This window comes from Anopheles stephensi, chromosome 3 (assembly GCF_013141755.1).
Source record: "Anopheles stephensi strain Indian chromosome 3, UCI_ANSTEP_V1.0, whole genome shotgun sequence".
Classification (NCBI taxonomy): Eukaryota; Metazoa; Arthropoda; class Insecta; order Diptera; family Culicidae; genus Anopheles; species Anopheles stephensi.
In genome coordinates, this window is record NC_050203.1 from 25,741,765 (window position 1) to 25,766,111 (window position 24,347).

At 41.8% G+C, this 24,347-nt stretch overlaps 3 protein-coding genes across 8 annotated transcripts in view; 1 reads left to right on the top strand and 2 right to left on the bottom strand.

The window, feature by feature from the left end:
- Positions 1-24,347, top strand: part of LOC118511426 (probable beta-hexosaminidase fdl) — a 42,693-nt gene that overhangs the window by 7,242 nt on the left and 11,104 nt on the right. The window lies entirely within an intron of this gene.
- On the bottom strand, positions 481-2,308 carry LOC118511429. Its single transcript, XM_036054519.1, has one exon. The coding sequence runs from the start codon at positions 2,098-2,100 to the stop codon at positions 1,165-1,167; it is 936 nt and encodes a 311-aa protein (XP_035910412.1). The 5' UTR covers positions 2,101-2,308; the 3' UTR covers positions 481-1,164.
- Positions 2,129-21,385, bottom strand: LOC118508841. Its single transcript, XM_036048591.1, has 5 exons — positions 20,230-21,385; positions 15,934-16,531; positions 4,704-4,845; positions 2,257-2,670; positions 2,129-2,167 (listed from the first exon to the last, which is right to left on the bottom strand). The coding sequence occupies exons 2-5, from the start codon at positions 16,176-16,178 to the stop codon at positions 2,129-2,131; spliced, it is 840 nt and encodes a 279-aa protein (XP_035904484.1). The 5' UTR covers positions 16,179-16,531; positions 20,230-21,385.

Below are 24,347 nucleotides of genomic sequence, written 5' to 3' on the forward strand. Positions count from 1 at the left end.
AATTATTTAACCAACAACGTTTTAGTTCGTCTTAATATTTGTCTTGAAAATGGTTTGAACGCTGGTGATCATAAAATTACAACAGAAAACTCGAACCATATTTGAAAAAAAAAGGTGTCGAGCTGTCAGACTCAATTATAAACAACTTACTCGAAACAACTCAATTCGACTATAACTTCTACAAAGCAGTTGTTAAAGACGCAATATTTTGACTGTGCACAAAGTAAAACATAAACAAGACAATAAAAAAGTGGGTGACTCGCTGGGACACAGGGTCCTACAGGGTGGAAAATCTGTAAAATCAGTCTAAATCTGTTAATGCATACGACTGATATTAATAAATTGCATACCTTTAGGCGCGTGCATCGAAAATCGCCTCAGCACTACTGATACAATTATTTTGTATTTTTATTTAATTTAGCTACTCACCATTTTTAAATAACGTTCTAGCCACACATATGCAACACACGCACACACACGTACAACTCTGTCACATTTTATTTGTGGAAACATTATACATTCATTAGTTTTTACAGTACTACAACATTAAAGCCATTCTTGATGTGGTGTTCCTTGGGACCTACAGTGATGAGATACACGATATGGGGGCTTTTCTTTCCTTCGCCTCGGAAGTTTTGTTCCTTTGCACTGAAACCCTTGACCCACCCGGTGGGTATCCTTACCTTACCCGTGTTCTTGTGTTGCTGCTGCTTGTGAGGTTTACTAGTGATAATGCCAATCATATACCCTCCGATTGTGTTTTTGTGTGCAATGTCGCAACTAAATGACGTACTCGAAAGGGCTGTCCAATTTAACACAAACCATTACCTTCGACAAGTACGAAAAGAATTATTTAAAATTGTTCTATCTTTCACGTATCACGCATTGATAAGAGAATGTTATGGCAAAAGAGTGGACACATTCTTTTTTGCTTGATGATTTTTGTTTGTGTGCAGATGTTCGTCCTACAGGAGAACACTATCTCTTTCTCTACTACTACTACTACTGCTACTACTCCTAAAAGGCCATTTAATTGTGTTGTTAAGGTCTGGAATTGTGTCTGGGGTGGTGTTGTGTGTTTGGTGTTCGTTTTCTTTTTTTTTCCTCAAATGTTCTTGTCATGTTTCTTTAGATAAAAAAATGGTTCGCCGCTGCCATCTTCGCTTACACGTACCCGCTAGACTCGAGCTTTAAGGCCGCTTCGTACGTCGGTAGACCGGTGTTGTCGATGATTTGGCTCATATCTAACCGTACCAGCCCATTCTCGTTCAACAAACTTCTGATACCGGACGATGGTTGTGTTTCGGTTGTGGCCGTTGCCTCGTTACCGGCATTCCCATTCGTGTGGTCTTCCACCGTCGAGGTCGGTTCCTCGGTACAGTAACTGTCGGGCTGATTACAACACTGATTGGATGACGTGTTTGGACACTGATGAATGATGTCACTGGTGCCGGGAGTTTCCCGATGATCCACCGAGCTTATCGTCGTCGACGTCGATGAATCGATAATGATGTTATTATTTTCACTGTTTACATTCGCGCTGGTGGGAGTAGTGGGAGTTCGTCTCCACGTCCGGTCGTCTTCTCCAATTACTGGCGACGAACTGGACGAATCGGGTGCAACGGTGCCGATCGCGTAACGCAGGTTTTTGGTTTCATTAGCTGTGTTGTTGTTCACGGTATCCAACTGTCTGGTGGGGCCCGGAGTGAGCCCGGACACGGTGGATGCAGCAGATGCCACCATCATCTGCATTGTCAGCATGTCAATGTCAACCGATGGTGCCGTGGCGGTGTCTGTGGTACCACCATCGTCGATGGTATTGTTTCGATTGACGTCGTTGGAACAACGGGCTGGCATTGCGTCGCTGCTGATAGTCTCATAATCGACTAGGAGTGTCTCGTTACGTTCGGCCGGATCCACCGGTGGACGGCACGGGGACCTTGTCTGAACCTCAACCGGTTCAGCGGAGGTTGCGGAATCCCTAGAACCCTCGACAAAGTAACCACAATTACGACAGTAAATTGGCGGCGGTACTGGCTGGCCAGTGTAACTGCCATCACCACCACCACCACCGGGCCGACTAATGGAGCTGGTGGACATCGTGGGACAGTTGCAACTCGCTGTCTCGTCATCGTCCCGATGGGTATCGCTCCATTCTTGGTGGCCACTTCGACACAGCAGTTCATCAGCAGGATCATCACCGTAGGTGCGTTCATTTGATGCCGATCCGCCGCAACTCCGTTGGGATCTTCGGGCCGATAGCTTCGGTAGCAGTGGCGTTGTTGCGGCCGATCCTGGACAACCCGATTGTTTATCGCACTCGTGCGACTCGGAGTGCGGATCGGAGCAACTGTTGTGAGATGATGGACCGGCTGTTGGCCTTGTGTCGGTCGTGTCGGTACGCTTGCGTCGCGAGACGCTGGCTAACAGTTCGTCCTGGGCAACTACGGTATCGTAGGACGGCGGTGGACCATTCGGGTACGGTGTGTACGGGTAATGATGTTGCTGCTGCTGTTGATGATAATGTTGATGGTGATGGTAGGAATACTGGGGATGGTGTCCGGTATGATTTATAGCGCTCGTGACCATTGGAAGCGACTGATAGTCACCGGTGGTACTACTCCCATCCATTAAGAATCCACCCGTCCCGGACGGTGGTGGATCGTAGCACTGGGAAGCGAGAGAAAAAGGGAAGAAACAAAAAGAAAAGTTCTTAATCTTTTGTTGGCGCGATGACATTGTAAGACGGTCCCAAGTTTAACAGAAGCAAAAATCTTCCTCTACTGCAAGTTCATTTTGTCACTCAACTTGGCGCTTCAACACAGATGCACTTAATAAGCAAACCGGCGGTTAAGATGCAACCTACTTTCAAGCGTGTCGGAGTAAAGGTGGCCGTAAATGACACCGACACCCAACCATCGGTTAAAGGTGAGCCAAGAGCAAACGTGCAGCAAGAAAATTGTGGAAATTGGTCGGGGAGCTCTCGGAGTGGAGCATTTTTGTGATGCACATAAATTAATTAAACTACTTTGTGTTGGTTTTTTTTCTTTCTTCTGCGGACTCAATGGCTACCTCACCACTAGCTTCGCTTACTAGTGAGATGGTAAGATGCGGCAAGGATTACCCGTGCGCGAACTCGGGGCAAAAACCAGCTTAATGAAATACACCGGGACACTTGTCGTAAACAGGGCAATTAATTTTCATTACCACGTGTTTCTCTTCTCCCTCACTGGTTTCGCGCTGTTGTGGAATCTTAACTGTCTTTCTTCAACGTTTTTCTCTCACTCTCACTCTCGGAAAGGTCTGATTTGGGGGAAATTTTGTAGCACTCTCACAACCCCAGGGTACTGTATGCGTTTAATTTCCTGATTAAGATTATTCGATTCGGTTGATTGAATATTTAAGCCTACTCTCAGAAAGTCTCACACACACACCCCACGTGGAGTGCCATTTTGTCGTTTTGGTGGTGACATGTTTTTCCTTTCGTCACCAACTTAATTCCTCCCCGCTTCATCTAGCCTTCTACCTCTAGACCAGTGATTTGTGTCGTTTGGTTGTTCGACTTTTGGATGCAATGTAAGAAATTATCGCCCGATCGACTGAGGTTATGTCGTTTGGAATTGGGATTTTTGGCTTTGCTTTATTATTCCCGGTAGCTCTTGCGTTTACTTTATGCGCACGCTAAATTGTGTGGCCTCGCGCTATAGCTGCAGCTAGCCACTGTTAATGGGCAGAACAAGGAAATAGCGGAGTTTGGTCGGATTTTTATGCTGTGCTTGGTAGGAATTTCCTTCGCGGAATGAATTAATTTGATGTGTGTTAAAGGGGTTTATTTATTTTTACTGTCGTGTTAGATGTTAATTTATTTTATTCAATCAGTTTCCCCAGAACGACTTTTATTTCTCTTTTAAAAATATGCTTTCAATTTTACTTTTTCCATTTTGTCTCACAACAAGACCTTCAACTCACTGCATAAAACCACAATGAATTGATTGGGTTTTTCAATTAATATCCACAACTTTTCGCTCGACGGTGTGATCCCTTGTGAACCCGCCGTAAGTTTCCAAAGCGCCCTTTCAAAATGGCCCCCCGGGGCAATCATAGCACCCACCCGGTGGAAGCTTTTCCACCGAAAGGCGTATAATGTAATCATTTTACAATTTTGTATCGATTTTTACAACCACCACACACACACACAGACCCGCATTTGTGGTTCTTTTGATCGGAAAGAATGCTCTTGCTCTAACTTTTCGTGGAATCACACCATAAAAGAATGGTCGGAAAGTGACGTGAAGGACCTGCCGTGCTACGTGCGCTGTAAGGATGGTTCTGCTGCACGGCAAGCCTCGAAGCAACGTTCTTCGTTCTCGGTCGCTCGGTGATGGTACGCGCATGCAGGCGATTATAAATGTTTAATGGATCCCAAAAATATCACATCCGCTGACCCAGTTAATGCTGGTGGTCGCGTGAAGGGGGAAGTGAGTAGAGACATCTATCTTGGCAATTGATTTTATTCGATTCCGTCTCGTTATGCAACAGTGAAGACGGGGAGTCCAAGCCAGGCCAGTAAATTGGCACTTAAACATTTCTTCGATTTTTTGCCCCTTTTTTGTTTTAGACATTCGATTGACCGATGTTGCTTGGCTAAATGTGACTTTCGGCTGGGCAGTAGAGAATTAGTAGCACTATAACGTTGGACGCACCTGTTCCACGCTGTAGATTTCCATGTTTGCCTCCGTTTCGAGCCACTGCTGACGGTAGAGGGAGTTGGAGCGCTTTTTAATGTTCCGATGGCAGCAGTAGCAGACGAAGCACACCACCGTGATGACCACGGACAGCATGGCTCTGTGGAAGAAAGCAAAAAGGATTTGAAAGATTTTTTTTATATGAAGAATGTTATTTCTTCTGATGCGGAATCTTTAAAGTTGGGAATTTATTAAATGTACAAAAAATCATTTTTTTACTTTTTTCATAATTTTTATCCTGGTCACGGCACCAATTTTAGTTTTTAGAGAAGCTTTTCTATACATTTTCGCTTTAACAAATTGATTTTAAAATCGTGCAAAATATTCTCCTCCATTTTTCATACACTTAATCCTGGTCACGGCACCATCTTGATTTTTGTAAGAAACCTTTTTGTATCTATTTTATTTTATTTTATCTTGTTTGTGGCGTTTCGTTTAGTGTTAAACGGAAAATCCTCACGCCAATTCGAAGCTTATTATTCCTTTTTGAATTCCCACAAACGTGAAACAACTGAAATGTGTTTCTTTAGTGTTCTTTCAAAATTCTACGATCATCATAAACATAGCAAGAAATCAATGAGCTTTCACGGCCACGATAAGGTAACGACTTTGATGTTGTCGATCCAAGCGAACGTGAAAGGAAAGCAGAAACGACCTCCCCCCTGGAATAAGTGTTTCCTTGCTCATAGTGACACAAGTACATCGTGTTTACAACCGCGATAAGAGTTGTACAAGAAAGCTTTTTTTTCCAGGAAATTTATTAAAGTGAGAGTGAGTGGCTCGGAACCGCAAATACTGCGGGTGGATTACATCCCAAAATCTATGTCCAAAGCATTGACAGCAGCAGCTTGCCATGATGCTGATTACCTTGCTCAGTGTGAGCCTAGGCCCTTGGTAATAAATTCATGACTCTACTGTGTTGACACAATTGCTTGCTTTACGGCTCGCCCCGGCCGGTTTGTCGGCATTATTTTACGATTGAAAAGCTCGCTAATCTTTACGAGTGTAAATATAAAGCACGCTGTCGCCTAAACCGCAAACGTGCAAATGATGCGTTTATCGGTTGGGTGGTAATTTTATGCTTTTTGTGTGTGTCTGCCTCCACACTGATCAAGTGCACCCAGCGAGATGTTATTGTACCGACGGCAGAATAGTAGCAAAATCCGCAAGGTCGAACATGAAGATGTATTATTTCCCAGGCAAAAGCAGTGCAAATAGCAGACAAAACTCCGCGAACAATGCATTCCTTGAATGGGAGCATATGCAATGCATTGTACTGGAAGGGCTTGTCGGTGTGTTTCTATTTGTGCCAGACTGACTAACTTATTGTTGTTTGTGCATTACACACTCCGAACTCCGGACCCAGTTGACAAGGTTTCAAAACGGAACCTCTATCTGGTTCTAGATGAACTATTTTTAAATAATATGGATATTTTGTCTCACAGAAACTCGTTTCACGTTAAAATGAATCACTGTCCAGGTTGGAATGGGGAAAGCAAATAACAATTATTCTGCTACCGTCAAGGAACCAACTCAACGGGACAAGAACTGTGCATAAATTCATTACTGCTTATGACAGGTAATACGTTTTTATTGTTTCTTCCCTGCGCTAGCTGGACAAGTTAACTAAAAGCCCAGAGTCAGTGGGAAAACATGGAAACACAAATTGTTTTTCCATTTGTTTTTCCTACAATCGCTTTGTGAAATGATCTTTGTGATAATGGAACTAAATTGCATTTGGTTTGTTTGAAGAATTTCTTATTTCCGTATCATCTCATTATAGTTTTACAATTGTAGGTTTTTCCATATATTTTCTTAGTTTATTTTTTAAACTTGGTGACATGATGTAAGCTGGAAAAAAAGATTCTTGATGAAAAGATTGCTTTCCGTTTACCAAACTATTATTTAAAAAATCGCAATACTCCTTTGTACCGAGGAAATAGTGCAGAACTAATCCACCAAAGAAGGAATGGTCAAACCTTACTCGAGATGGTGCTAGCAAACCGAACCGTACACTTCTTAGCAAAACAATTTCGATAATCACACTCGAAAGCACTTGTTTTGCTTGCTTTAATTCTTTTGAGAGTTCCGTTTTTTTGCTTCTTGTTGGTTGGTTTTTCTCTTCATTTAAGTGAAGTTTTCCTGTACCCCTGTCCCCTACAGGTAAGTATCCTCTTTTTTGTTCTCCGGAAGAAAATGCTGTGAAATTGATTTTTTTCTTTCGTTTGTTTGGGTTTCCTCAGACCGATCGCTATTGAGAAGGAGGAAAAATGGAAGCGAGTGAACTTGTGGCAGAAAATGTGTTCTAAAGAAGGAGAGAATGAAACATTATCCCTGGGTGGAAAGTTTTTTCGTTCGAAGGAAAAGGTTTTACTTTTTTTTCCTCGCGGTTTTGAGGCTTGAAACTTGAACGAATTTGTTTTCGATAGCTTGTTGTTTAGATTTTTGAAAGAAAGACATTGAATAACAAAGAAAAAGACTTGAACGGGAAAAAAGGTTTAGAAAATAGCGAAAGTGATGTCAACTACAGTGTAATCTTTTGGCTGTTTTTTCCCCTTTTTTCTTCATTGTTTGCTAATTGTTGGGATTTGATCCATTAAAATAATGCACAAGTAAACAAACGCAGACACTCACGAAACATGCAAAATAGACTTGAGGAAAACTTTTTTCACACTTCCTTTCAATGAGCGTCGAAATTTGTTCCTGCAGTTACTAAGAATAAAAGTCTGCCTGCTAGAAATAAAAAAAAAAACTAACGTGACCCTTGGCTAACTTACTTTATCGGTCGTTCGGTCGCAATTGCACGAACTAAGAAAGTTACATTAGAATGGAACGCTAATTCTTCTTTTGTGCGGGCACTTGGTCACTTATAGATTCCTTTACGAGAAGGAAGAGCAACTTTTTTCTTTCCTCAAAAACTTACAACTTTTTGTGAGAGCCAGAGTGGGCCAGAGTGGGCAGTTTAGAGGTTACTTTTGTGTAATGTTTAAAGCCACCGAAATGCCAATCATTCGAGGGAGAAAATTGCTTGATTGAAAACTTATGTTTTTTTTTGTTAAATACAATGTGTGAAAGTGATTCGTTACCAATGTTATGGGGTTTTGTTAGTCATCGTTTAATGAGTCTTCATTTATTTGTTTAGATACTTCGAAAGTCCATTTTTTTTCTTCTACCTATTCTTCAAGGCCAACCTATGAGTTGACAATTTTATTACTTACAAATCATTTTTGAGACTAATACATATAATATATAATTTTTTTTTGGGATTCCCAGCATGGTTTAAAACGTGTGTCGTAAATCTTTTAATTAGTAGAAATGGACAGGAAATAAATGACATCTTGAGATTATCCCAAATGCGAAAGGATTTGATGAATTGTTCACAAAAAACGGTTGAAGTCACTAGCTGTTTGTCTTGGGTGCGTCAGCCTGGATGTATGCAATCTTTTTTTACCTAAACCGTCCTTCATCCCACAACGGATCGAAAGGATTTCTTGGATATGTCTCAAGTCTGACATGGGCCAAAAAGTGTCAAAAGTGTCGTTTTGTTTTCCCAAACATAATCGTTGCATACTTTTAGGGGTTGCTGACTCACAACAAAGTTAACTAAATTGCTGTCGATCAAAGTTAGCTCTAGTGTATCAACATTTTTAATTTTTGAACATTGACGCACATCGGTAAACAAACCTTAAAGCGATATATTTATCGAATCTCAGATAATAAATTTACCATTATTCTAAGGAAAACCAGTAAACATTTTCAGCTCTTACAGCTCTTTGCAAATGAAAGATAAATCACTTAATTGATAGCAAACGATTGGCCGGCACCCAAACAGGACAGCAAACGAATGAAAGCGAATCGTTCGTGCAAACACACTAGTTCAATTATTTGCTAATCGAATCGATTGTGATTATCGCGACGGCGGACACGTACGGCACGGTACAGCGTAAAGACCCCAGAACAAGTTTAATCCTTCGCACCATTGAGCGCATTAGAACAGGGAAGACAGCGTCCTTTTTATCTATCCAAGAATCTACCGTCCAATGGAAGTGTTTGTGACGTCTAAAGTAGTAAATCGGGGGACAAAAAAAAACTACCAGCCAGGAAAGGCACCGTGCCGTGCAGAATGTTTTCTAATTTTCATTATTCCATTTCCCATATGTTTGTCACTATTACCCTGTAGCTTTCGTATGGGGTTTTTTACCATTCTTCCTGCATCTGTCTGTGCATCTGTCTTCGTTTTTAAAGCATAATAAACTAAGAGTACCCACCATCGTTATCACTTCCGGTAGGGGTGGAACAACACTAAATGAGAACTGTTTTTTCGTTCCCGCTGTATTCTGCTCCCACTTCCCGTTGATTGCAAATGGTTTTTCTAAAATCTCTGTTCGAATCACTAAAACGTAGGGGGACAAGGAAAAATCGCCTCCAGGAAGGAAAAAAAGAGCTTCACCCTGCATCAGCTACAAACTGCATACATCCGGTTCGGAGTACCGGTCGGTTGCTAGCGGTTTGCTATGAGGGAACATAGGAAAAGCACCATCTACCGCTCCGGAAAGCGGACGGCTGCTGCATCGTCGTCATGGCCTGGAACCGGGATTTGCAAGGCCACACCAGGGGCGGCCTGCCCATGTTTCCCCAAACCAAGGTGACCGAGGTGAAATCACGGCAAACAGCTCGCGGCAATCGAAGGAAACCATAAACCATCGAAAGCTTTATACAGTTTGGGTTGGGTGGAACAAGGCAACAACAGCAAAAAAAAAAAGAAACCAACATGGCACCTTTAGCAGGATATGTTCTAGATTCCCAGTTTTCTTCATTTGCTCATTTGCTCTCTACCGGTTGGTGCTTGGGACTTCTTTTCACCATTTGAGAGCGTGGAAAGCGGATGGATACAGCCTTATCTGTACATTTATCGGTGCAGCGAATGAGGTTGTGCGGTGGGCGTGGAAAAAGGGCGGATGTGAAAAATGTGTCGACCGGTCCTTAGCTAAATTACATGTCAAGAGAGTGTAATTATAAAGCTGCAGAGTGAAATCACTTCCGTTCTACCTGCGGTCCCACTGCATTTTCTCTATGTGTTTTATGTGTGTGTGTGTGTGTTTTCGGTTGACATTTTGAAAACTGACGTGTGGAGCCTTTTAAGAGAACACAGACAGAAATATTTGTTCCAAAATAATTGGTAAAAATGATAAAAACTAAATTTCATGATTACAAAATAAAAAATGTATAATTATAAACAATATAAGAAGAACAGAAGAAAAGAAAACCTAAAGAGGATAAAATAAACAAACAAAATTTAACAAAATTATGTATTAGCAAAACGGCCAAACGCATAAAAAAATAAATAAATTAAAAAAAAAATCTGACCCTAAAAAAGCAAAATATCATTTGAAGAAAAAACAAAACAATAAAATTTTACAAATATATAATATAAAAAAGAACAAAATAGTAATAATAAGAAAAGCATAGAAGAAGAATAAGAAAGTAAAAAATATTGAAGAGATTGAAACTTAAAGTTTTAATTGAATGAAATTGAATTGAACATATTTAAACTTAAAAACCTGTTCATCCAGACTTTTTTTCCAATTTTCTATCCAAAATGTAGATAATTTACATATTCTTTAGTCAAATATTAAAATCCGATTAGCATTAGCATGTGTACCGTGCCCGTGAAATGCTTTCAAAATTCATTTCTCTTCAATCGAAGAAAAAATGCTGGTTGCAGCAAAACAAAAATCAACCAAAGGATGTTGCATTCACATTATGCAAATGATGTGCTTTGGGGATAGACAGGACAGACATCATCATCATCATTACACACAATGATCAAAACCACCGCGACGAAACCCATCCAACCAACAATATGCTTCCGATTTGTATAATTGTCACAGGATGTCAACGCGTGATGACAGGCGTGACACCAAACGGTGTGTTTAGATGTTGACGATAGTACCAACAACTTCCGGCGCTCGCAATTTACTGCACTGCATGCTGGGTTTTCCTTCGGGTTTTTTTTTCCTGGTGTAAAACTGTCACTTCAAAAAATGGATACACTTTCTAGTCCCCCGGAGCCACATCTTCTGCATTCACCTCCAATATCAACCAAACAAAAGCTAATGGGATTCGGAGCGGAATGACGGAATGAGGACGGAGGAAAATCATTACGGTAAAGTTTTGCGGACAGCTTTGAACTAGGTTGCTGTGGGTCAAAGGATTTCGAGCCTTCGGTACGATTCACACCCCAACCACCAAACGTTTCAAGTGCGTCAACACCTCCGCTCATTAGAATGGGAAGCGAAACTCCTGGCCGTTCCTGTTTGTTGGGCTATCGTTAATGTTGCACATCGAGGAAGAATAGTGAGCGAAGAAGAAAAAAGAAAAAAATCAAATCGCCCCCCCCAAAGCCACCGTTTTTGAGAGTCGATTGCTTCCGGCCTGTATTGTGGTTGCAGATGTCGACCGGGGCGATGATGATGGTGATGACAGAAAGTACCGGAACCTGGTGGCTTTTATCAAACTCCGCTTGCATCTCATTCTGAAGATGCATTTCATGTTGTTCGGTGGAAGAAAGGAAACAACAGTATCCGTCAGCGCACACATAACCTGGTGCGGGCGGCAAACAATTGCACGCTGTATTAATGGTCACGGATGGAAATGGCTGCCATTGTAATGGGGGACAATGTTCAAAGTGAAGGCGATGGATGGTACAAATTATGTAAATCTCTGCTGCAGTTCGGGAGGATGGTTCATGATTAAAATTGAGGCTCGATTATGGTCTTATTATGTCGTCTTATCGGGACTATTTCTTCTTAGGGGCATAATTTTTTTGGGAAGATAAATTTAACATAGTGAAAAATAGTATTTTTGTTTAATTATTGGTAAAAATAATCTTTAAAATTGAGGATTACTTTGTTTTGCTTTAAATTTAACAGTTTTGGTGTGTGCGCCTAGATGTATGCAAAACAATGCTAGGTATAAGTAATCCGCCATTTGACGACGAATTGATGGATATGTGGCCGGTATAGAACACAATGAAATAAGCAAATGAGCTGACTAAAATAAAGATATCTAGTAGATAGTATATTGTAAGGAAGATTTACATAAAAATGAACCAAAAAAATGAAAGACTGATTTTTTAAATTAAAAATTTGTATTGCATACTTTTAGGAGCTGGAATCGCGATATAAGTTTAAAATAAGTTTAAAACTTATTTTTTTATTTGAAGTACCCGAACAAACGATGTCTTACTGTACACTCAGCTGCGCAATATTCAGTGACTTTGTTAAAATTGAATACAGATCCAATCTTTAAAGAGTCTCACACATATAAATAAGACAATCTGATTAATACAGAATGATCGCCATTATTTTTAAATCGATAATAATGATATCATTCGCAAGTGTAAGGCAATCACATTACACACCCTCTTATCACACCTTCTACTCCACTAAATGCCATCCTGAAGACGTCCATTTTGCCTTGCCCCCTTTTAAACGGAACATTACCAATAACTGTGCGCCGTAGACGACCGCGCCATAAAGCGGAAGCGAATGTCTGCCAGAGAATGTGTACTTGAATGAAATCGCTCAATCGAAAACATAATCGATCCCACAACACCAAGCACAATGCCAAACTATCTCTTTCGCTGCTTCCCTGTTTCGTCCTATGTGCCCCTTTTCCCCAACACTTGCCGATCAGGCAGACTATCATCACGCGGACAATATTTCATTTCCGTTCGTTCATCATAATCACATTTATATGTTTATATGGTGGCTGGCAATGAATTGGAAATTTTCCACGCGTACTGGTTTGCCACGTGCTGGTACTGTGCCGCTGGCAGTGCGCTGATTTTCCACAACCTCCCCAGCCCCATGGTTTGGCTTGCTTGGTGTCTTGGAAGGCAGTGCGAGCGCGAACCTCTGGGAAAAGCGTATCATCGTCCCATTAAGGTTTGGCGTTTGGATCGTTTCTGTGGCGATGACGACGTCGACGACCATTGTGCCGATGACATGTCAATCTTTCGATTCCCGATTGCTGTAAAGATGTTGCTCCAACCAAACCCCCGTTCCGAAAGCGGACGGGGGTTGATTATTATCTGGACGTGCTGGGAATGATCAAACATTTTCTTCGCACTTTTTTTTGTTGTTGTTGTTGGCTTGTCTTCTTGGAGCTTTGGAAAACGCGAAACTAACGAAAGCGCACTGCAAGGATTGCGAAAGGGCCACCAGAAGACTTTGTGAAGCGTTATTTTCCATTCAGCTTTTCTACCGGCGCTGGTACACTCGATTGGAAATCTCTTCTTAACACCCGGTTATGCAAACAGACGCACACTAGAATTGAACGATATTTCCATATCAACTATCGAACGCAGGGAAGATAACAGAACAGAGGGAAAAAAGTCCGACCTTACGCCCTCTAAACGACAGCCATTGGAGAAGAGTTTATGTTTAAAGTTCACCCATTTAGCTGCTACTTCTGAAAGGGGGCTGGTGCTGAGAGAGAGCTGGCTGTTCTCTGCCGATGGTTTCCGATCAAAATAATCCAGCCCTTACGGTGTTCCGAATGTGGACTGTATCCCTACTAGGGTTTTTTTTTCTCTTGATGTTGAACAGTGAAAGTGTTGACTGTGTTTTATTTTACTTCTTCCTTTTTTGCTATGCATTTGCATTTTGTCTGCAAACTTGTAACGAACATTGAGCACTGTAAATTTGCATATTTTTGTGTTGCAAGTAGCGATAGTAAAGTAGCATTAGACTAGAAAAAATCGTCTGCTCCGGTAGAATGGATTAGATGCAAAAAAGGTCTGTGCCTTCAGTTGGTAAGCATTACATAGCTCACAATTTGTTCACATTAGCCATTTTGTACCCCTTACACTCAAATGCTTTTATTACATTTTTCAAACAATTGCTCAAATCATCGCGTTGCCAAAAACGGGTAATTTAGATCCCAATCAGCACAGCGTGATTTATATCATTCCTTCAGTACACTTCTTAACTTGGTTAGGTTCTCTTAACTGGGTTCAGTTGTTACACACCACCGTGCATGATTTATGTTGTTCGTACATGTGTAAAACCATTATTAGTTGCACGCAATCGGTAATCAACCGATCTAAGCGCCATAAAAACTACAAAACAACCATGCAAGAATGTAAGACAAATCATAAATAAAGGCCCATGATCAAGATCACCGAAAGGGAGTTTGTGCGTCGGCAGAAAAATAGTAAGAAATTTCCAGCTTCGATATCAACCCCTTCGACGAACGGTGAACCCATTGGGCGATGTAAATGTTTCGCTAATTGGTGAAATTAAAAATGAATAAATTATTTTAATACCATTCCGTTGAGCCTTTAGCAAACTATGGCGGAAAGGCTCAGCCAATTTTTTTTTAATTTTTATTAAAGGTTAAACTGCGTGAACACACTGCTGTGTGTGTGTGTGCCGTTCACGGTTTCTGCCCTTCTGTTGGGTCGATATTTTATTACGAAAATGCCATATTATAGTCGGGCAAGTCGTCGTCGCCCCCCATTATCGAGGGTATAGCGCGGAGGGCGCTGGTGGTGGTAAAAGTTGATTCCGCTTGATGGAAATCGAGTTAACGTCACACGATGCTTTCGGGGTTCGGTTCCGGGCGTGCCACATTCGCACGGCGCAGAGGGTTTTTTGGGTTTGTGAGGTGTGTTTTATAGTAATTTACAAACGGGGCTCTGGTGGGGGGGCCTAGTACAACTTTTCCAATAGTGGTAAGCCTGTCTATCATTCGCTACGAGCAGTGGGGGGCTGGGTGGCGGTTTGAATATCCTCACAATTATGGATGTATTAAGAATGACGAAAATCAACTTTATCACTTTAGTTGATGGGGGCATACTGTTTTCGAAATGATAAACGTTTTTGTAAAGGTGTATTGTGTTCGTGGTTGGGATATGGAACCTTTATGGCGGGAGGGTTCGTCACTTTTCGTGCTACAATCGTTTGAATGAAGCAATGAATTTAGCATATGCTAAGCATAAGGGTTTGTTATGTGGCAGTGTGAGGTGCATATTACAGTATTTGTGTTTGTCTTACAATTCAAGAGAAAATGAGTTCTTCAGACATTTGATCTCCAAAGATTTTCCTGGCAAATTTGATAAATTTATATGGCGTCAAAGATATTCTTCGAATTAAACTCCTAAATAAGCTACAGTGCTGGGAATGAATATGAAACATTGGTACTATTTATTAAACTGATCCATTGCTCTCAACTCCAAAATGAGAGAGCAATATGGCCTGTTGGTCCTTCAAGAGTACAAAGAAGCTAGCAAGAGTGCATGGAACGGTCCGATGGTCTTCACAAGGTAGGACCGTGGACCAAATCCCATCTGTCCGTTCCCCCGTTGTGTGGATTGACTATCCAACTTCTCCTGTTCTTCATATTCTTTTTTGGCCTAATGACCTCTTAGGTCATGCGTGCCATCTCTAGCTCATAGGCTTATACTATGACTATCCAACTACGTAGAATTATTAGATCTAATAAGCCATTGTATGACCAAGCAGATCGCAGATTTTGGACCAGAATCACACGGCGATTGACAACACCATCAATATGAAAGTCCACCGTCTTTATAAGTTGAATAAATTATACTCATTGTATGAATATGATTTTAATAAAATAAGTTTCCAGAAATTTATTGTGACTTAATAAAAAGGAAAACTTATTGATCAGAGATCAACAGACGTTTATGAAAATTAATATCATAGGAGAAGGAAAATTGGCTCTTTTCAGTTGAAAATCTCGACAACCAGAAATATAATTGATTTTTTCTTCTCTTTTTATATGAAATATCGAACGATCCTAGAAATTATGTTATACACTGTAGCATTGCACAACTGTTCAACGTTGTAAATCAAACATCAGTTTTTGCGGAATCTAGAGCTTGGATTATGTTGTGTAGTTGTAAGTAATATTGGTAAGCTAGTATGACCTTAACAAGGCCGAAGATCTAATTCTCTCGTTATAACTAGATGCTCCCTCGTTATACCTTGACAATGGCACAATGCTCTAATAAGTCTTACACAATTGTGTAATTCATTCAATAAGCAGACTTCTAGGTCTGCCTAGTTTCGAAGCCCACACCTGCTTTGTTTAAACTATTAACCCCCGTAAAGCTATCGCTTATCAATCAATCCATTAGTTCCCTGTCCCATTAACTTACCCGCCAAGCATAATGTTCACATTGCCGTGCAGATTCGCTCCCGGTCGCATCGTTTGCAGTCCCTGATGGTGGCCACCGCTGGTACGTACGTTACCCCCTGCGTTACCGGTCGCGTGTCCAACGATAACGCTCTGCTCCACACTACCGCTCGCTCCACTGTACGAGCTGACGTACGAGATGGTCTGATTGTTGAAGCTGTTGTGCGAACCGACGGCCGATATGACGGCGAGCCGTTTTAAGGACATGCCCGGCGACGTATTCAATGTCAGTCTCGGTTCAATCTCGTCCCGTCCCGGCGTCGTTACCGGCTCGCCGCGCGACACATTCCGCTCGGGACAGAGCGAGAAAATGGTTAACGGCCAAAGGTGACACACATTCGGTTGATGATTTTGGTACGGAACTGGGTGGCTTATTTCACGCACGTTTGCCCACCATTGTCACGTTTGGAAGGCCCGTTTGCACTATTGTACGGTTTGTTTTTTTCACTCGCACAGCACTGACCTGAACACTGAGTCACACTTTTCTTTCGGTTTTTTTTCCTCGGGGAGAACTTGAGAACTTTGCTTTCGCTAAAGCAGTTGGACGCCTTGCTTTCGTGCTGGAGAAGATGGAATGGAAGGAAAATTGAAAAAAGAGCTATCTCCAAACTATTGCAGAATAAGCGCACGTGCACGTTCAACTTTCACTTGCTTCGTCACCACTTGTTTGCACGGGTTTGGCACCGGTAACTGAGAAAAACTATCCGACGGGTTCGTTCGGTTGAGGCAGAAAATGGCATAAAAATGCTAATCACATTCATAGCTCCATTTACGATGCAAAATGCACCGATTGGCTGCAAGGTGGTTCTGGTTGATCTTTGTCGTTCGAAGCTGTTGGGATGCGAGTTTAAGCAAGATTGATGATAATAAATACATTTTCCCGAAAAATTCCATTTATATTTATTCTATTCAAATAATGTAATTCTTTGCTGACTTTGCTGGCAGTAAATGAATCGAATATTACTTATAATGACTTTTCCACTTGATCTTTATATATTTGTCTACATCGAGTACTTTGTACTGCTTGCCGGTGTTTAAAACATAAAACTACAATTAACTCCACCACAAGTCCCGTCACACGGGCTAATGAGAGTCATAAACCACTATCCCAACAGTTAATAAGCTTACTGGTGGGTTTGATAGCTGCGCTGAGCAGTATGGCACACAAATCCTTGACTTACTTCAAGTCCCAAGGACTTAATGTACATTCGAGCGAAAGCTAGTAATTTTCCTGTACAAGAACATGGTAATAATCCCATCAATTTCCTTCTGATAAAGCGACATTATTGTCAGATGGTTACTTTCCCTGGTACAGCCCAACTGCTGACTGTCCATATCATTGCTGAGGTACTTAATTTTGGAGCCTCGATCACGGAGGCTACTCTATCCATCATCCACGAACAACACCTTACGGGCATGGTGGAGTGGAAAACCTTGGAGGTCAACGTGTGACGCTGAGGACCAACAAAACGGAAGCCGGAAGCATTACGTCTCGAGTGTTTCGGTCGAGAAATGGTTAGGTCCTTTTCGGCTTCGATAAGCTCCAAATTTGCTTTGTACGGGCCACAGGGTCATACCAACAAAAGTCGGCCATAATTCGTGTGGGTTAGGGTTTAATGCTTAACTCTTGTTTGTGTATTTGTGTGTGTGAGTGGAGGGATTTTGGGCAGGGTGACGGTGTTAAGTTGGCACGCGAAAAACAGATTAAGCTGTGCTGTAGATTTAGTGGCAAGGTATCGCCAAGCTAACCATATATTTGGTTTGGTTAAAGAGGTGCAGTTTACACGGGTACTGTACGTGCAAAGAAACTGCATAAACGGTATTATTTGATGATGAACACGATAAAAAAAAACAGATTGTTTATTGTTTTACTGTTGTTTAATTGGGTAATTTTTAACACTGCATTATGCTGCTTTTAAGCAATGATATCAATTCGTGAGCTGTGACCTATATTTTTGGTGTAAGTCTTGAATGGGATAGAAATTGGCTCTGCCTAGTCCAACACCTCTTCAAAGTAAGTGCAGTGGTCAAATTACCCGTGTACAAATACGGCTTGTTTCGATGATGTTTAGTCTTAAATGTGATTAGTCAGTTATTCGAACCTTCGTCAGGTGTATTAACAACGCCTGAGAGGTATGCAATCACGACTCTTAAGATGACTCCTATTAACGTAAATTGTTCAGTGTGATGCATGTGTAAAATCTACGATATTTTACAATAATTTAAGCTTATTTCCAACCCCTATTGAAACCTCTCATATTTTACACAGGATTTGAAAAATTGCATATCTTCAGGCGATTAAATTGCATTTGTGGCTTAAGAAGTAATAATCACTGTTGGGTAATGTGTCCTGTGTTATATGAAGGCTCAAGCCAGCAGATATTTTTACTCAAATTCGGACGTCCGTTACTTTCCGCGCTATCAAGCTTTCATACCCTTCCCAGCAGATTTCTAGTCCCTCATTAGGCTGCAGATTAAGTAAGATAATCCTTCTTAAACTTTCAAACAAAGCACTGCATCGAACACCGTCGCCCTATTTTTAGATCAAAATAATAACGCACTCAGCACTATTCCCTTTGGGATTGTTCAATTTCTCACCCGAACAAAACTGATTGTATTCACACAGCAACAACGAAAAAAAAAGCGGCACCTCGAATTGCGTCAACCAATAAGGGTATTACGATGCCACCATGTTCCTTCCTTTCTATCAAACCTTTAGAAGTTCGATTTTCGCTTCGTTTCACTTTCACTCAATCAATTCCATACCGATATCTCTCTGCCTCACATCTGCGTAACCCAGTATGCTGTGTGTATCGATTAAGAACGAGTCCCGATTTGCTGGTGCGCTGTGGTTTGGTTTTGTTTGCGTACACTGGCGCGCCGTTTGCAAAGGGCAAACAGTAACTTGTCACACCGATTGCCACCGATTTGGAAGGCTTTCTTAACGATGATCTTTCATACCGATACCGACACTATCTCGCGTGCACACTATTAAGAGCAGAACAGAACTGCTCACTGCTCCATTGCACTTGTCCACAAAACGCTCCTTTTTTTGTTTCGGTTTCGACTATTTGCACAAACCCACGACTAGCGATGTGTAGTTACGAAAGCCACAACAAAAAGCCCTTCGATTCTTTGCTTCCGGCATGTTATACCCTCCACAGTGCAATCGATTAAATGGCGCGAAAAGTGTCTCTTTGAAGAAGAGATAATGGGGTCGCCCGGTTGCTAATGCTTAATGGCGTGCTTTACACTTGCTTTCGCTTCTTCGGCACTCGCAGACACGATTCGTTCGTGAGCAACCGGATCGGTACAGTACGGTTGCAAATCTCATCAGCTAATGAAGACACCAACGAGTTAGAGCGGTGGAATTGGCCACATTCGTTCGGTCAGAGGCACTAGGGCTTTGAGTATAGAGTGGGGATGAAGCGAAAAGCGATGTCGTTGATGGTGGTGGTACTCGTCTTCCCGATCATTCAACCCACTCACTTACCGAGGCTGAGGCTGAAGGAGAAAGTATGTTCCGTTTTAAGGCCCCAAGTACACTTTGCTGAGTGCGAACGAACCAACGGAAAGCAATCCCAACTTCCTAATGGAATGGAATTGTCATCGATCGTGTGCGGTGATGGAAAAGAAAAAAAAAAAGTCGTGTCCGCGAACCCTACCGGCGTGACGCAAAAGCCGATCGTTCATAACAGTGCCTCGGGGAAGGTCAAGTATACCCGCGAGAAAAGTGACTACACGGCCGCGAGTCTTTGGCGTGACGTAGCGATGGCTCGGCCCATTCAACCGCCTTCAGTGTGCACCGTTTTGAACTGTCGTCCGTTGGGATGGCAATCGTGCTGGACACAACAAACCAACCATCCCCATCCCAGGTGGGCTGGGGAACGCATCTCCGTTCGGCGACATACACGACGTCATCTGGTTTGAATAAAGTATGAAAATTTGTTCCACTTTGTTGGCATTACGGTGTGATTAGGAAAGGGCGCTCATTAAATTATTTAACTTTCACAACACAATCTTTCGGGTTAATCGAGCACTTATTCTACAGATTTATTTCCACTTGAAAATATTTTGAATCATTTTTGAATCACTTGAATGACCTTTTTTAAATCTTAAAATTGATCACTAAATCGCACTGGAAATGCAACAACGAACCACCACAATGCGTAAGCAATGTATTTTCCATCCCGAACCGAACAGAACCGCGTGTTCCTTCGAGGTCGAGTTTTCCACCAAAGGCACGCGCTTTACCAACCAGAGACGACCGACGGACACAACGCAACACCGTACACGCCTGCACGCGACACTTCCTTCGAGCGGACTGAAACACACAACGTCCGAGCGCGAGCACTCCTGGCGGGAAATACACTCGTGCGCGTTGTCTTCGTCGTCGTCGCCGCCGCCGCCGTCTGTCTTTCCAACCACCGGCAGACCAACCGTGTCCTTTTCCCGTACAAGGGGTTAAGCTTTTCGTGCTTCCCGTTCGGCGCAGCTGTTCGATGGTGGTGGTTGGAAGCTTTCCCAGAGTGAAGGCGTTGCGTCGGGTCGGAACCGGCAGCAGCTTTCACAGCTGATGGTGGGATGGTGGGCTCGTGTGTTTTTTTTTTTGTTTTGGGAGGAAGGGAAAAGCTACTATCACTTTCTCTCATTCACGCATTGGGCTTACTCTCTCTGTCTCGTTCCGGGTTTCGGCATGCTTCTGGGTGGGTAAATGCTGCTGACATTTTCCAACCATCCAACCCCGGAGGCGATGGTTCACGTTCGATCATTTGTGTGTATCCCGAAAGGCACAAGACGGTAACATCGGGCGGGAAAGCGCATCGGGTTTCCTTCACTTAACACAGGGTTACTTTGGCGATTGTTTTTGGGATTTAATTTGGGAGCTCTACAATTTAGCCTTTTTATTATTTATTTATTTATTTATTTATATTTTAAAGATTACGGCTTGACGCCGTATTGTCAACACCGCATGTGTTGACTTTTACAAATTCACAAAAATAAACAAAAATTAACAAGGCATTTCCTCCCTGTTATTTGCCTTATCCCGGGCATGCTCGGTTGTAGCCTTTTTATTAGATGTAATTTTTTTTCTTTTTTATGTTTTTCTGTATTTACTTGTCCTTTCCGTATGTGTTTTTTTTTATCGTTTTGAATTAAATGTCTTAACATCTTTAGTTATTTCTCTAAATATTTCTGTTCATTTATAACTTTGCATATTCCCTTTCTTATTTGCTTAATCGCATATGCTTATTTTTGTTTTGTTTAGCTTTGTTTTAGTTAACTACTTTTTTGTCTTTTTACATTCTATGAAAATAATTAATTTCATTGCTTGAAATTACTAATCAATTAATTCAATATTCAGGGCTCCTGCTTAAAGTTTTTCGTACGTCTCTTATAAAAAAAAATTAAACTTAATGTCTGTTTCCGTATGAAACGTGTAGTTTATCGTTTGTTGTCTGTTTAACTTTGCCTATTTTATCATTTCAATTCTTAATGTTTTTCTTATACTTCTGCTGATTTTTATTAAGGTGCTACTAACTCGTTCTCTTTAGCCTTTTTTGCCATGTTTATTAACTTACTTACATTTCTTTCATTTGCATTTTTTCAACAACAAAACACATTTTCTTAAATACTATAAACTTTATTAAATGGTGGAAACAGAATATTTAAGTGAACAAAACTAAAAAAGAGATTAAAAATGATTATAAAAATTAACAAAGGTGTAAAGAGTATGAGTTGTCAAAATGAGTTGATAATAACATTTAAAGGCATTATTACTTTTTTAAGTCTTTCATTTATTTTATTTTTTTGTGATTATTTAGTATTATACCTTTTTATTTTGACATCTGGATAGTTTTGGTCAAAATCTTTTACTTCGTTCATTTTAAATTCCAATAGCATTTTGCGTGTTCAACTGTAAACCCCTGCAATAAGATGCATACAGCGTACCGAAATCCTTCCACCGACTTGCCAAAGTTTCTGTAAATGTCGGGCTAAAAAGAACGTGGTAGCATAGCTGGCTAGATAGTTTTTTGTGTAACGTTTGTTTGAATAGTGCCAGAAAGGAAAAGAAAAAAAAACACCTCTCTTGACTCTAAAGAACCACCGAAGACGAAAGATCATACTTATCCTGGCTGATCCATTCGTAGTGTGGCGGGAAGAAACGACCGCTGAATGACTGGGAGTTTTCGTCCACCTTTGCCTTAAACCCCTCTCCTGGTACGTAGAGCTTTTCACTTGGTGGGCCTCACTTTTCCCTCCAAACCCCAGCTCTTTCTCTATTCCACCAAATGGCTGTGATTTGTGTACTGCTCTCTTCGTCCGGTTTCATGCGCGCCCTAATCACCGGCCTAACGCTTGCTACACCCGTATCTCTTTGGTTGTTCTTTTAAGGTTACCGTGGTGGTACAAGTTCTTGTCTTGGGCGCTTCTTTGCTGCTTCTTATTTTCATTCTACACAAAAAAGCAAGCAAAACTACGCCAGTGATCATAATGAACCGCACGAAAGCCAGTGTAGAGCTATAGCTTCGCTCAAACTATTTACCACCTAACCGGAGGGTGGTAAGGATGGATGGTTGGTGGTGGGTGCTGTGGGTGGTGAAGGGCATAGGGAAAGCGTAGTGCGACAGGATCGGGTTAGTGTTTCCTGTGTTTTATGCTCGTGCTCGTCCAGCCGACTCGCGCGATGTGTCGATGCTGCCTGGTAGATGGCTGCCTTTAGTTGGCCGCTCGGTATCGGTTCGGTTAGTTTGGCGTGATTTTTTCTCATCACCACCCAGCTCACGACGGAGCACACCGGCGGCTGCACGTGCTTTCCGGTGCGTGTGCGTAAAGTTACGCTAGTGTATTTGTGTGTGTGCATGTATTATTTTGTGGTTAGGAAAATCAGTGCGATTTCGGTTAAAGTTCGTGGTGGTAATTTGTATCAACCTTCTTCGTAGGATTATTATTCTTTCACAATAATTTTTCAAACATAGAATTCTTCAAAATATTAAATATAAAACTTCTTTTCCTGGAAGCTGGAGCTCATTAACGGGCATGAACAAATACCTCATAATACCGATAAATAACTAAAAGCCAGCCAAACTATCTAAATGTCAAACCGTCCTTCCGTATTGCCCGTTCTGCGCCGCTTCTCCTCACCAGTCGACGGACGGAAGCGAGTAAAATGTATACGCCCGGTGATTAAATAAGTGGAAATCGAAATAACTACTCGCATCGCCGGTCGTTCACTGCCGGCGCCACTCCAGGTCGCTTTCCCTCGATCGAGGGCTCTCCACAATTTGGTAAACAATATTGATTGGTTGCGTTAAAAATACACAAACATCACACACACACACACACACTCGCTCTCCCCTATCATCCAGTCTTCTCCCACCCCCTCTCCCCTCACACAAGTTTCGGTGGTAACGATAACTTACGTAATGGCGTGTGTCCCAGCCACTTCCTTCTTAATTAGATGAATTTCAACCCTGAAAGTCGTCCGAGCGGCGGACCGACACGTTTTATGCGTCAGTTTGCTGCGGTATCATTTGTGGTTTTATTATGTCCTGTGACGAGGAAAAGCAGGACACATATGCATGTGTGTGTGAGTGTGTTTGTGACTGTGTGTGACTGATCATCATCTGGATTGGGATTTTAATTTGCTCTTTTCCGAGTTTGATTCCGACGATCTTTCCGCAACGATGATGGGTTTTTCGTGGTGTACTGTGTGAAGGTATTAGAGCTTAAAATAAATTCTTCGTCTCAATTACGAAATATTATAATTGATCTTTTTATTTTTACAAGTGGAAAATCTTATCTTTACCCTTATCTAAAAATAAAATGGAACAATTTAAATTAATACGCCACCGAACCGCTTCGGGCTATTCTTGACACACAACCGCAAAGATACGTGGAGGTTTGCCCCGTTTTTCCGTACGTCATCAATTTGTCACTAAAAAACCGTCCATCATCATCATCGTCGTCGTTCTCGGCTCGGTACGCGAAAACCTCCTGCGAGCGGGAAAAGCTATTCCGGCATCGCATTGGGTAAAAATAATCCTACCAGATGAGTACCACGCAGAGCAACATTTCGCGGTCATTGAGAAACGTACGCGGCTCGATGCTCGGAACCTTTATCATACGGTTCCCGTCGCTGTGGTTCGTTACTACAGTACGCGCGTAGTTGATGGCGCGAGATTTTGCTGTTCCGGGGCCGCGGGTTTAAATTTCGTTCGGCAAAGGCGCATAACGAGCTTTCCGCCGCTGAGGTTCCGTAACCCAAACGCAGAGAATAACGATGGATCTGTGCTCTGTTGGAGGTTTGTGAATAGGGAAGATTTTGCAAAGGAAGTATAGGATTCCCATACTAAAAAAAATGAACAAACCCGT

Coding starts and splice junctions, on each gene's coding strand:
- LOC118511429 (XM_036054519.1), bottom strand. CDS start 2,100: ATGTCCACCAGCTCCATTAGTCGGCCCGGTGGTGGTGGTGGTGATGGC.
- LOC118508841 (XM_036048591.1), bottom strand. CDS start 16,178: ATGTCCTTAAAACGGCTCGCCGTCATATCGGCCGTCGGTTCGCACAAC. Junction 4,846..15,933: donor GTGAACATTATGCTTGGCGG/GTAAGTTAATGG, acceptor TTTCTTCCACAG/AGCCATGCTGTCCGTGGTCA. Junction 2,671..4,703: donor AAATCTACAGCGTGGAACAG/GTGCGTCCAACG, acceptor CTCGCTTCCCAG/TGCTACGATCCACCACCGTC.